General features: G+C 38.9%; 1 protein-coding gene across 2 annotated transcripts in view; it reads right to left on the reverse strand.

Moving 5' to 3' along the window:
• Nucleotides 1-14,648, reverse strand: part of PTPRG (protein tyrosine phosphatase receptor type G) — a 738,734-nt gene that overhangs the window by 549,607 nt on the left and 174,479 nt on the right. For both annotated transcript variants that reach the window (XM_060161434.1, XM_060161435.1), the window contains exon 2: nt 13,879-13,983. In XM_060161434.1, the coding sequence (XP_060017417.1) occupies nt 13,879-13,983 (105 nt within the window). The remainder of the gene's footprint in view (nt 1-13,878; nt 13,984-14,648) is intronic.

A 14,648-nucleotide genomic window follows, 5' to 3' on the forward strand; every position in this document is an offset into this window, starting at 1 on the left:
TGACCAATGAGGTAAAAGCGTTGATAGACCAAGAGTGGGGTGCTTTGAGGAGCATTTTACTTGCTCTTAAATACAACAGAAGGAAAAGATATTTTCTCTTCTTTCTCTGGACTTTATACCTCAGCATTTGACCTCTGGAACTGCTGAAGTCGTATTAAAGCCATGAGGAAAGTGATTCTAAGTACAAAGCCTACCAGCTAAGAATGGTAAAGTATAAACAATGTAGAGTATACCTTAAAGATGGCAGAGGGCTTCCCTGGTGGCGCAGTGGTTGCGAGTCCGCCTGCCGATGCAGGGGACAAGGGTTCGTGCCCCGGTCCAGGAAGATCCCACATGCCACGGAGCGGCTTGGCCCGTGCACCATGGCCGCCGGGCCTGCGCGCCCGGAGCCTGTGCTCCGCAACGGGAGAGGCCACAACAGTGAGAGGCCCGTGCACCGTAAAAAAAATAATAATAATAAAAATTTTTAAAAAAGATGTTAGAGTACGAAGATGCTACCTGGCAGTGCCCTGTCTGTAGAGGGCTATGTAAGATATAAATTGCCCTCATTATTATTATTATAAGACAGGAGAGTCCGAAGGTCTTTCCCAGAGGCTAAAACATGAAAACTGATACAAAAACAAATCCTTATACTCAAACGTGCACCTGGAAGTGACCTCGGTGTGAAGTCGGGAGAAAAATCCTGGTAATACTGCCAGCCAAGAATACTCATGACAAAAGAAGCTAATCTTGACTAGTTCTTGCTGGTACAGCAGGTGCACGGTCCAACTGGCCTTAAGTGTTGAAACTTCCTTTTCACACCCTGGTGGATGGTGAGAGAAAGGGCAATCTTTACACAAAAAGAATGTTATAAAGATAGCTCATTAGGACGTGGTGTAAGAATATAAAAGCCACAGGACATTCAAAAAGTGTCAAAATCACTTCCCAAGAGGAAATTGTGTACTACGCACTTCACAACAGTGAGGAGAAAATACCTCCCATTATCACAGTGGGCCCCAGGAGCAGAAACACACCACAAATGGCTTCTCTCTCATCTTTGAAGGTACTCGTCAAACAGCCTAGTTACTAGAGACTCATATTTCATTTTCCTGCTAAAGTTTCAACAACCAATCGACACCAAATGTACTAATGACATGCAAGCCCAGCTAAAAGGAAGAACGCTATTCTAACCCTCGGAACTAGAGGGAAGGGTGGGACAGAGATAAACTGCTTCCAGGAGGGAAACAGGCCAACCATAATTGGGGCAGAGCAACTAAATGATACCTTTGGGAGCAGCAAATTTTTATGCAGCTTCAAGAAGGAGCTTGTTTGCCTCCCAGGCAATGGCCATCAAACTGGGAGAAAGTGGATTAACATAAACAGGAAATTTGGATCAAGTGGCTTCCCAAACTCAGAGAAGATCTCAAGGTCAACTAAATTCAGTAAGCGGGCCGCAGAGTGTAATGCACACCTTAAAACACCCCACAGTCCACACTTTCACTCTCTGAAATTCCCTCCATCATGATAAGCAGGGATGACAGGTGAAACATTTAACAAATGAGGGGCAATAAACACTGACAATGGATGGTGGAGGACGGGTGTTCAATCCCAAAGGTCCCAGAACAGGAGGAGTGGCTGAGGCAGCGATGAAGGGAAAATTCAGGGGGACTGGGCCAGTGTGTATTTAAGATTTTTAATAATCTATGTGACTGTACCAGAACCAGGACATACAATGAGCTATACTTTTTAAAATTAGGACACTAAATATTTTCCATAATGTTTAAGCCAATTCAAGAAACTCTATATACCCTTCTGGATTTTTTCACATCAGAGATACAGGTTGATTGCATGGCATATGAGAGGTTTTCAAGCCTTCCAAGATGGTGATAATATCTGGTAGAGAAGACTCATTTTGCCATACTGGAATGCCAACTGTACAAATGCTGAGTTAAAATTTTTTTTCTTAAACTGACTTTTTATAAAATCTTAAATATGTGATTAATAGGAAACTTAACACACCAAAATAGAAAACTAGCATGGCCTGTCATATATTAGGGGTACCAAGAAAAAATGAAAGCCACAGGATCAAATTCTAAAATACTCTCCCAGCTGAAGGCTCTGGGCAAGACCCGTCTCTTTTAAAAAGTGATGCTGGCAAGTGACAGACAAGTGTTAAAAGACCTATTAGCACCAAATTGTGAGTTTCTCCTTGATAAAGAACTCAAGAAGAAATGACTTTATTATGCTAAAGTCAACTTCTTATACCACAGTAAAGTCATTTTTCACATGAAAAAAATCACATTTAATACTACACTCAGGGAAAACATTATTTATTATACACTGTAGTACTATTAATGAAAAGCAAGGATTCCTAAAGTTATCAGAAAGCATTTGTTGAGAAGGCAAGATTCTACGTTATACACCTACCACTGATTTGTTTTTCAACATAAACAAGGTCTTTACTACATGATAGAAAATGGGGTTTAATATAAATGAAACAGAGTACAGTTAAATTTTAATAGCTAGAAAGACAACCAAGAAGATACACTATCCTTAATGCTGCTGGTCTCAAATAGGGTCATGGGAAATTACCAGCTGAGAGGTGGAGGCTAGGTTAATTTCAGAATCACTTAACGAATCTTTGAAAGCCAACATCACCACTTTACACGGTTATCAGACTACTAATACTCATGGTGGACTGACCACAACAGGACCATATATGAGTTAAGACTTTTGCTCAGTTACACTTGATCCTGTGAACTGAGTTCCCGACTATACTTAAACAAACAGAATACTCTATCTTTAAGCACACATTAGACACTTATTCCAGCCACGTAATGGCAATACTAAAAGTTCAGAAGCCAGTGAAATCCAGTAAGTTTTCCCTTACTTTTGTATTGCAACCAGGCTCACCCAACCAAGAGAAGAGACAAGATAAGGAATAAGAGTATAGTTCAACTTAATAATTACAAAAAGGGAAAAGCCAATAAAATGTTACTCAGCATGATATATATGAATGATATTTTATTTGCCAAAAAAATTCCACATAAGTGAGCTTAACAATATGCAAAGGGAATGACAGAATGTTCCTCTGTTTTATATTGTTAGAGAGTGGGTTTTATGAACTAAATCAGATATAATAAATGAGTACATTTTGTTTGGTTACAAATGAAGATAAGTAGCCTTTAAGTAAGTCACAGAGCAAATCATTGCTCTCCAATTATTAGGCACGTATAAAGCTAGGTATATTTTTCCTTTGAACATTTAAATCAATCATGTCCCTCCACTAACCCACACTCACCCCACCCCTGCCCTAAAGAAACTAGTTTTAAAGGAGAGACTATCATCCTTTCAAATTTATGACCAGGAAAAAAGATGTCTGACTTTGATCCATCACAGATACGAATAATATATACTTATAGATAACTCTCTGTATGCCTTCTGTAAGACCCACAAAGTTTATAGATTTCTAAATATTAAGATTTATGTTATATCAAAGCAAATATTGACCTTACCTCTGTCTGGGTCAATATTTACTGCTTTGCTCAATAAATCTTGCTGTTCATTTTCAAACCGAGTCAATATCAGTTCATTAATTTCTGCATGATTCGTATCAGCATTTTATGAAATTTGAAATGCCAGTGAAAATGTTTCACCTAAAAAATTTAGATATAGCCAATTAAAGAGACAAAAAGCCTTTTGCTTTCCTTCTGGCTTTCCTTGTGTTTTTTTTTTTTTCTTCTTTTTCTTCTTTCTCTCCCCTCATAATTGTTACAAAGACAACTGCCTAAATTTGATACAATTCAGCCATCTATTATAAAATAAAAGGATTCTTTTAGGAAATATTATGAATATACTGGTATAAGAAATTAAAATATTCTAGATAAAATTCTATAAGATACTAACAATATTACAGAAATATAAATTTTAAAAAAGCAGTGTCCCTCATTTCTCAGTGATAATCACAATTAACTTTTGCCTATAGTCTCCAAACTTCTCAGTTCTATTTCTTGATGGGACCTTATTACCCAAATTATTTTTATATATCTTGTCGCTCAACCTATTTCATTTTGGTAGATGTTTACTAACCATTTCATAAGAATGTACTAAAATTACCCAAGTCCCTACTGATGGTTAGCTGTTACACTCACAACACCACACCGGGGATATGTACAAGTATCTCTAAAAGACAAATTCCTAGAAGCAGAAGTGCTGGATCAAAGATTATCAATATTTAGCATTTTCACAGATATTGCCCAAGAGCCCTTGAAAGAGGCTGCGTCAACCCACTACCTTCAGAGCCAATTTAAAACCCAAACACTTAGGCTTCGATTTACTCATGTTTTAAGCTCCTCATCATAGCAACAATTTAAACTGTTAACGCTGTTACATAGCACTTGATACCAACCCAGCACTGAACAATATTTCATCTTCCTAATATGCTCTTTCCAAGGGTCACAAGGACCCTAAAGAATTTACTGATGTCCTCTTATAACGTACAATAGCGTCCATTAGCTTTACAAATACTTGTGAAACCATCTCCAGAGAGAAGATGCTAAGAAACTTTAGAACTCAAGTAGCAAGGATTAGAACAAGGTTAAAAAAGAAAGAAAAAGAAAAAGAACACATCTCTAAGACGCTAGAGTAATTTCATTCAAACAGTGGAGCAAAGAAAAGCCAAACTTTGCATTGAAAAATGATCGAGGTACCTTAAGCATGGGGCACCACGTGTTTCTCTTTTATACATAAAGTCCTGATTAGTGTGTGACCATATGTGTTTTTTCTCACCCAATCTATCCTTGTAATCACAGATCAAGTGTAAAAGAAAAAAAAGAACACCTATAGGAAGAAACAGCTTGTCCTACAATGTATTCCCTACCTTGAAAGCCCTCCTAATCCAAAACATTTAAGTAGGAACAGGGAGATACAAAGATTAATTACAGATAAAGGTTCTGCTCAAGGAGCATAAAGTTTTAAGGGTGTAAGAACTATGAGCAAAACACTATGCCATGTCTTAATAGGTTCAAGTCCAAATTTTTTATCTTTATAACCAGCCCACCATTCCTCATTTACTCATTTTAAATTAAATGCAATGCCATCTTCAATCATCCTGGGATCATCGCAGATAATTCGTTTTGCTTTCTCTTCCATATACTAATGATAAGGAATTCCCATGGGCTCTTTCATCTCTCAAAATCCTGATGATACAACCTCATTGCTTCTCATAGTTTCTCACCCTGCCCTCTTCCCCTACTGACCAATCCTTACCCCTACAACTCGTGCTGTGACTCAAACATAAAAGCAACTTAGTCCATTTCTAGCATGATATCCTTAAATGACTCCGTGTCACCCTCAAAAAGATGTTCTAAAAAAAAAAAAAAAATGATGTTCTAAGTCACTAGTAGAATTCTGTTAAGACGCTTTCTGATCTACCTCCAATACTCCGCATTATTCCCTTAACTTGCTCCACTCTACCACACGCTCCAGACCTACTGAGCTGCTTCCAGCTTCCCAGTCACAGCCAAGACATTGATTATCTTCAGGCCATTGCATGTCCTGGCAAACACCTGCCCATCTTTAGTGGTACCTGGCAGTAGCAATTCTGAGGAGTTTCTCTGGCCCATCCCATTATACCACAACACCTGGCACACAGTAAGCAATTAATAAGTATCTTGAACAAAGAAATAAGTAACTTCTACTTAAAAACTGTAAACAGAATAATAGGGAATTGTAGAGAAGATAGAAATTAATTGTAAAAACTAAAGGGGAAACTGATGAGTTAAGACAGTGGGGTCGGGTAGAGATACCTTTGAGCTGTGACTTAGGAGAATGAGTCAGAAGTGTGGTCCCATCAGACCAGAAGGTCTCTATCGCAAAGGGAATGTCTCTGGGGAAATGATTCCCTTAAGAGATTTCGTAGGAGGCATTAGGAGAGGGGCAAATAATATGACAATATTAACATTAAGGTTCTATAGTGCCTTCCATTTTTCTAATGACAAAAGCAGACTTTGGCAGGCATCTGTATTTTGCTTTACCTTATATAGACATTATTAAAAATAGGCATGGACCGTGGAGCAACTAGGCCCATGAGCCACAACTACTGAGCCTGCGCGTCTGGAGCCTGTGCTCCACAACAAGAGAGGCTGCAACGGTGAGAGGCCCGCGCACCGCGATGAAGAGTGGCCCCCGCTTGCCACAACTAGAGAAAGCCCTCGCACAGAAATGAAGACGCAACATAGCAAAAATAAATAAACTCCTACCCCCAACATCTTCTTTAAAAAAAAAAAAATAGGCATGGAAATACTATTTTATTTTTTTATGCAGCAGGTTCTTACTAGTAATCCATTTTATACATATGAGTGTATATATGTCTCCTCCAGTCTCCCAATTCATCCCACCACCATCACCCCCACCCCTGCCACTTTCCCCACTTGGTGGAATTTAATTATATCTTAAGTTCACCAGGGGAGCTCCTTGCTTAAAAGGATCCAACGGTGAAAGCTTTTGTAAATCACCCACTGATTTATCTGGATTTCATGGCAGGATCCCCTTAGTGAGTTCCCAAGCACAGACTCTGGCATGAATTCATTTATCCATCCATCTATTCACCCACTTAAAAAATATGCACCAAATATCTACAAAATGAGATATTCTGGTACAAAGCAGGAAAAACAAGGAATTATAAGCTATAATCTTTGTCCTCAAAAACTCTACATTTAGCTGGGGAAATTACACACACACACACACACACACACTCACACACACACAAGCATGTTGTAATACATGATGTTCATGTGAATAGTGTAGTGCAGTGGCATATAATTAAGAGCCATACCAGGTGATTACACATATTACTGCTAATCCTCAAAGCCATCCTACAAGGTATGTCCTTTTATCTCCATTTTACAGCTGAGCAAGTCATCAAACCCCAGGACAATTAGAAAGGACATTACAGATCTCTTCCCACAATTTCCTGGCCACAAAAGGAATGCCTCTTAGAATAATCCTGCTTGACCCAGTGCAACAGCAGACACTTCATACAAAGAACTTTGGTCATGGCATGTCTCAATTTTGAAGTCCTCTAACAGTGAGAAATACCCCCTTCTTGTGTAGAATCTGTCTACACAAGAAAAACATGAGATATACATTATTAAAAGTGCAGAAAACCAAACAGGGTAAGCTAAAAAGGGGTGGGAGGAGAAACTACCACCTGTTTTTCCCCAAGTCTTTGAGGGGGAGGAGAGAAAACAGGTTTATAAAAATGCCTCAAAAAGGCCATATATGACAAACCCACAGCAAGCATCATAGTCAATGGTGAAAAACTGAAAGCATTTCACTAAGATCAGAAACAAGACAAGGACATGTCCACTCTTGCCACTCTTATTCAACACAGTTTCAGAAGTCCTAGTCACCGCAATCAGAGAAGAGAAAGAAATAAAAGGAATACAAATTGGAAAAGAAGAAGTAAAACTGCCAGTGTTTGCTGATGACATGATACTATACATAGAAAATCCTAAAAATGCCACAAGAACTAATCAATGAATTTGGTAAGGTCACAGGATACAAAATTAATGCACAGAAATCTCTGGCATTCCTATACACCAACAACGAAAAATCAGAAAGAGAAGTTAAGGAAACAGTCCCATAAACCATCGCAACAAAAAGGATAAAATACCTAGGAATAAACCTTTCTTGTACTAAGAAAACTATAAAACACTGATGAAAGAAATCAAAGATGACATAAACATATGGAGAAATATACCATGTTCTTGGATTGGAAGAATCAATATTGTGAAAATGACTATACTACCCAAAGCAATCTACAGATTCAATGCAATCCCTATCAAACTACCACTGGCATTCTTCACAGAATTAGAACAAAACATTTTACAATTCGTATGGAAACACAAAAGACCCCAAACAGCCAAAGCAATCTTGAGAAAGAAAAACGGAGCTGGAGGAATCAGGGTCCCTGACTTCAGACTATACTACAAAGCTACAGTAATCAAGACAGTATGGTACTGGCACAAAAACAGAAATATAGATCAATGGTACAGGATAGAAAGCCCAGAGATAAACCCACACACATTTGGGCACCTAATTTACGACAAGGGAGCCAAGAACGTACAAGTGAGAAAGCAGAGCCTCTTCAATAAGTGGTGCTGGGAAAACTGGACAGCTACATGTAAAAGAATGAAATTGGAACACTACCTAACACCATACACAAAAATAAACTCAAAATGGATTAAAGACCTAAATGTAAGACCAGACAGTATCAAACTGTTAGACTAGGAGAACACAAGAAAAACACACTTTGACATAAACCACAGCAAGATCTTTTTTGACCCACCTCCTAGAGTAATGGAAATAAAAACAAAAATAAACAAATGGGACTTAAAAGCTTTTGCACAGCAAAGGAAACCATAAACAAGACGAAAACACAACCCTCAGAATGGGAGAAAATATTTGCAAATGAATCAATGGACAAAGGACTAATCTCCAAAATATACAAGTAGCTCATGCAGCTCAATATAAAAAAAACAAACAACCCAATCCAGAAATGGGCAGAAGACCTAAATAGACATTTCTCCAAAGATATACAGACTGCCAACAAACACATGAAAGGATGCTCAACATCACTAATCATTTAGAGAAATGCAAATCAAAACTACAATGAGGTATCACCTCACTCCAGTCAGAATGACTATTATCAAAAAATCTAGAAACAAATGCTGGAAAGGGTGTGGTGAAAAGGGAACCCTATTGCACTATTGGTGGGAATGTAAACGGATACAATCACAGGGGAAAACAGTATGGAGGTTCCTTAAAAAACTAAAAATAGAACTATCATATGACCCAGCAATCCCACTACTGGGCATATACCCTGAGAAAACCATAATTCAAAAAGAGACATGTACCACAATGTTCACTGCAGCACTATTTACAATAGTCAGGACATGGAACCAACCTAAATGTCCCTCAACAGATGAATGGATAAAGAAGACGTGGCACATATATACAATGGAATATTACTCAGCCATAAAAAGAAATGAAACTGAGTTATTTGTAGTGAGGTGCATGGACCTAGAGTCTGTCATACAGAGTGAAGCAAGTCAGAAAGACAAAAACAAATACCATATTCTAATGCACATATATGGGATCTAAGAAAAAAATGGTACTGATGAACCTAGTTTCAGGGCAGGAATAAAGATGTAGACATAGAGAATGGACTTGAGGACGTGGGGTGGGAGGGGGAAGCTGGGGTGAAGTGAGAGTACCATCCACATGTACACACTACCGAATGTAAAACAGTTAGCTAGTGGGAAGCAGCTGCATAGCACAAGGAGATCAGCTCAGTGCTTTGTGACAACCTAGAGGGGTGGGATAGGGAGGGTGGGAGGGAGGCTCAAGAGGGAGGGGATATGGGAACATATGTATGCATATGGCTGATTCAATTTATTGTACAACAGAAAGTGACACAGTACTGTGAAGCAATTATACTCCAATAAAGATCTATTAAAAAAAAAAGCCTCAAATTTCCACTTGAACTTGCTCCAAATTTGTTTCCCATTTCCCTTTCTGGCAACAATGACCTACCTAGCATGTGTTACATTTTGTGTAATAATTACAGAAGTTCTGGGCAAACTCCAAAATTCATGGGCTGTCATCACCTCAAGTAACACAGAAAAAATATCTGTATCTTAGTCAAGAAAACTAACAGAAGAGAAACCGTTGTAATATTGCCAATGAGATACTCTCAAAACTATTGCCTTTATTTTTTTTCTGTGTAGTTCTCCATGAAACACATCAAAGGTCTTTCCCCCCTTTTCCCTATTCTTAGTATAAGGCAAATAAATCCAAAGATATAAAGCAATCTTGAAATTACACTGCTATTATTAACAGTTAATAATAATAATCTTACATTTATGTTCTGCTTCATACCTCTTATGCGTGATATTTTCAAGTTGAACTCAGATATTATGAGCACTCCTTTTCAGAGTGGAAAAAACTAAGAACCAGAGAGATAACCTATCCTCAGATGAGCACAATGGGACTAAAACACCTGTCTCCAGACTCCTCAGTAAACAGTACTGTATCCTAAAGCTGTAGGTGTTCACAATGGCGTCATTTGATAAGCCTATGAAAGTAAAGTTGTTTGGCATTTCAAATATAAATAGGATGTAGACATTATCCAAGGTGATGCAGTGAAACTGAAATAACTCAGCTAGTCCTAAAGGGATAAGTTACACTAATATCAATGAAATGCTATCATGACAATACCCTTAAAACAAGTTCTCCACAGCTCAAATACTTATGCAACTCTCCGCAAGTGACCAGGTGGGATGCCACCAGATAATCAGACCAGCATCATTCACCAAAACCCACCCTGTACCCAAAGGCAACCTCATGATTAGGACACCAGAATCCAGGGGCCCCCGGACCACCAACACCCACTCCTCTCTCCCCGTTCCACCTCCTGAAGCACATCACTCCCTCATCTTTGTCCCTCCCAGTACTTTCCAAGAGTGGGACCACCAGAATCACTATGAATGCTACCTAGAACATTTGCTGGGGATATTTCAGCTCAAGGGAAATGCAAGGCCAGAGAAAACAGAGACATGTTACAAATCTCTGAAGAGTTTTGTTTATGAGTCAGGCTACCATCTGCTCGATAACCCAGGCTGTATCAGTGTGATCAGGAGTTGCAAACCTTCTCTGTAAAGGGCCAGATAGTAATATTCTAGGCTTCCTGGTCAAAGGTCTACGTGGCCACTACTCAACTCTAACATGAGTTGTAACATGAAAGTAGCCATCAACAAGTGCCAACGTGGTTGTGTTCCAATGAAACTTTACTCACAAAAACAGGTGTTGGTTTGTAGTCTGCCAAGCCCTGAACTTCAGGATAGTTTTTGCTTAACCCTCATTCCCACATCTCAAATGGACAATTCTTGTGAATTACGGCTGACAGAATTTAGCTAGTTAGCTCGAAGCATTACCTAGGGATCACCCACTGTCAATCATAGCACCCAACTGAGAATTCCAATAACAACAATATCAACAGTAGCAAAAGTACTAATAGTGTCAAAAACAGCAAGAAGTAGTATTAGGTGCATTATACCAGGGATTTGTTAAATTTTTCACACACATCATCTCACTTCATTCCATTAACATCTCTATGAGGGAAGTTCTATTAATTATTCCTATTTCAAAGATGGGGAGACTGAGGCTCCAAGCAGTTAAATGCCAACATCATAAAGATATTAAGAGATAAGGCTTAGATTTGAACCACAGTCTATGTGACTTCAAAATTCACACTCTCACACATAATACCCCGCAAAGCACCAATGCCTTTATCTTAGGAGGAACTAAGACAAACTTGTGAATTAGAGTCATGAGATTAAAATCTGGACCTTTAAACCAATCTTTCAGAAGTGGCCTGCTTCACCTCCGCTAAATCTAAAACCATCCGCCTCTGCAAATAATGACCTTTCTTTTGGCAGTCCAACTATCCAAGCAAGATTTATACCTAGAGGTAATACCTGCAGCTCATAGTTCAACATCTGGTACCCTGTGGTTTTAAGGCCCTTGTCTGAAGTACCAAAGGTGACAGGCAACAACTCTTACTCCTTCCTGCCCTTTCTTTATCTATTTGCCAAATGCTAAGGAGTGTCTCTAAAGGATCCCAAGTGTTCTTGACATGAGAACCAATATTTCACCACTTTGCTGAAAATAACCACTGATACCATGGAATATTCAGGAAGATGTTTAAAGTATAGGACTATAAACCATCCATTGATACCTCTCTCATTCTTTTCTTCTCCTTTTACTTTTATTTTTTCCATTACACCTAGCAAGTTACTCCACTGGTTCTTCCAAGCCAGTCTATATAGCCTTCTGGGAGATTCTTCAAATGACTGTCTTCTCCTGATTCCACACACACAAAAAAAACAACTAAAACAGAGGTTGACAAACTATGGTCTGTGGACCCTATCCAACCGGCCGCCAATTTTAGTACAACCTGAAAAGTAAGAATGGTTTCTCTATTTTTAAATGGTTGAGGGGAAAAAAGTCTAAATTATAAGATTTCCTGACACATGAAAATTATAATAAATTCAAATTTCCTTGTTCATAAATCAATTTTTATCAGAACACAGACAGCTCGTCCATCTACCTATGGCTGCTTTTGTACTATAAGGCAGACTTGAGTAGCTGCAACAGAGACCATATGTCCTGCAAAGCCCAAGATATTCACTACTGGGATCTTTATAGAAGAGCATGCCAACCCGCTGAAGATGAACTAGTAGCCCTTCTACTGACAGAAACAGTTCCCAAATCCAGACACAATGCATTTCAGAAATACAAAATGGAGACTCATTAAGTCCACCGGAGTTAAGAATATCAACAAATGCTCCATCCCAAAGATTGCACTAATTATGTCCATTCGTAACTAAGTAACAGGAACATTTTTAGGCCCTTCATTCCTTCACTGCCATTGGCAATAGTAGATGCTGATGGGATATAACTTCCAATTTCCCAACAGCATTATTATTCGAAATTGATGAACTGTAAATAGCAGGCCACTTTATCCCTCTTCCTAACTGATATCAGAGCCACAGAGTACAAAACGATAAATTTTCTTTGGGTTTCTTGGCAAGAAGCTATATATATGTAATTTCGGTCTTCATCTCCCAATTTCCTTCGTTTATCAGAAATGGTGACAAAAAGGCTCTAATTAGGTAATTCTAATCACAAGGAACGGGGTGTGATGGAAGACTTCAGAATCACTATCTGTTCCTTGCAAAACAAAACAGATAGACTATTCTCCCTGTAGGGGCAGGAGATTTATCAATAGACAAAAGGATGCAAAAAGTCAATAGATAAGGTGTAATTAAAGATCAGGCCTATAAATTTTACACTGACATGAATTTAACAGGATTTGCAGGTGGAAACTCAGGGTTTAAAACCAGAGTTATCATTATGAAAATAATACCTTTCAGTTCTGTATGTAACAACATTGCATAATGCACAGATTCATTATTAAGACTAATACTCCATGCCTCCAAGCACTTTCATACAAAAATTTGAATTATTCAGTGCTAGAGTGATTTCCAAAGTGGTCTGTCTTCCTCAAGCATTCCTCCTTAATTAGCTGCACTACATTTTCCATGTATTTTTGTGCACCAAGATCTCTTTTAGAAATAACAATCCACCTATCTTATTTTTGATAGTTGTTAGAAGCATAAGCCAGAAAGGCCTGTATATTCTTGCAGATCTTCTTTTTTTTTTTTTTTTTTTGCCCCTTCAGATGTAAGAAAATTATTTCCAATGTAGCATTCAACATAGTTTTAACAATGCTCTCTCTCTTCACTGGCTCAAAGGCGAAATGTGAAAAAAAAAAAAAATGAAACAAACTACAGAAACACCGTAGAGGGCTGAAATACATTCAACTAACAAGATTTGATTTGAAAATAAAGTTGCGTTTCTTAGATTAAAGCATAATAGGTCATTTTGATATGTGACGTGCTGTAATATTTAGCAGCTGAAGACTAGGCTTATATTTTCTGCTCTCTGAAATCACAGCCACTGGGACGAGACAAGAAAAGGCCGCGTCTTTCGGAAAATTACAAGTTTGGTACAATAACTCATTAACAAGTAAAGTTCAGAAATTAAATGCAATTTGAGGGGAAAACAGCAGGTTGAGAAAACAGGTGGGAGAGATAAATTAAGGTACTTATCACCTTGAGGAAAAACAGTCTTGAATATTTCAACTTTTAGTGAACTACAAAAGGTTTGAACAAACAGAAATCAGGCGTGAAAGTGATTAAAAGTGTGCTTTCGAGTGAATTTAATGGGATGTGAACTGGCCTGTATGATCGCGGTGGGAACCAGTCAACTCACCCGAGTAGGCCCAGTACGGGTCGCCGGAAGCCTTGCGCCTGCGGATCTGCGCCGAGCTGCCCTGTCTGTTCTCGTGCAGGGCCCCCATGTAGCCTTCTGTCAACGCTGCAAGACAGGAGAGCCGCGGTGAGTCAAAATCATCACCCCGCTGGACACAGGAGGGGTGTCAAACGCACACAGCCCAGTGACCGCCTAGCAGCACAGACCTTGGGGGTAACTGAATAGAACCTCCTGATTTTACAGAAAAACAGCTACAGGAGAACCTAGAGAGATTACCAGGATTATTATTAATACTAATAATAGCTTACAATGAGCCTTCTGTGCCATGAACTCAAGATGCACTAAACACTTTACATACATTATCTTATATAATTCCCAATGAACCACCAGTCAGTAGATACAATGTCTCAATAATGGGTCCATTCAGATAAGCAAACTGAAGCTTAGAATAGTTGAGTAACTTAGGCTTGCCCAAGGTCATACAACTGTAGGCCTAGAACCCACGGTCCTGGTTCCAACTATATGCATAAGCCTATGTCCTAGGTGCACAGGGCCTCTAGCCTTATTTGATCTTCATCGGGCAAGGGGTCATTCCAGCTCTTTTACAGATGGAGGAATGAAGGCTCAGAGACACTAAGTAACCAGTCCCAGGTCACACAGCTAAGTATGCAGATCAAGGAACCGAATACAAGCACGCCTGCCACAAATCTCAGGCCTCTGCCATCCAAACACAGCACAGTCTGAGGCCTGGAAGACACCCCATGGTGTGA

The sequence above is a fragment of the Lagenorhynchus albirostris genome, chromosome 10, assembly GCF_949774975.1.
Source record: "Lagenorhynchus albirostris chromosome 10, mLagAlb1.1, whole genome shotgun sequence".
In the NCBI taxonomy this organism is placed as follows: domain Eukaryota; kingdom Metazoa; phylum Chordata; class Mammalia; order Artiodactyla; family Delphinidae; genus Lagenorhynchus; species Lagenorhynchus albirostris.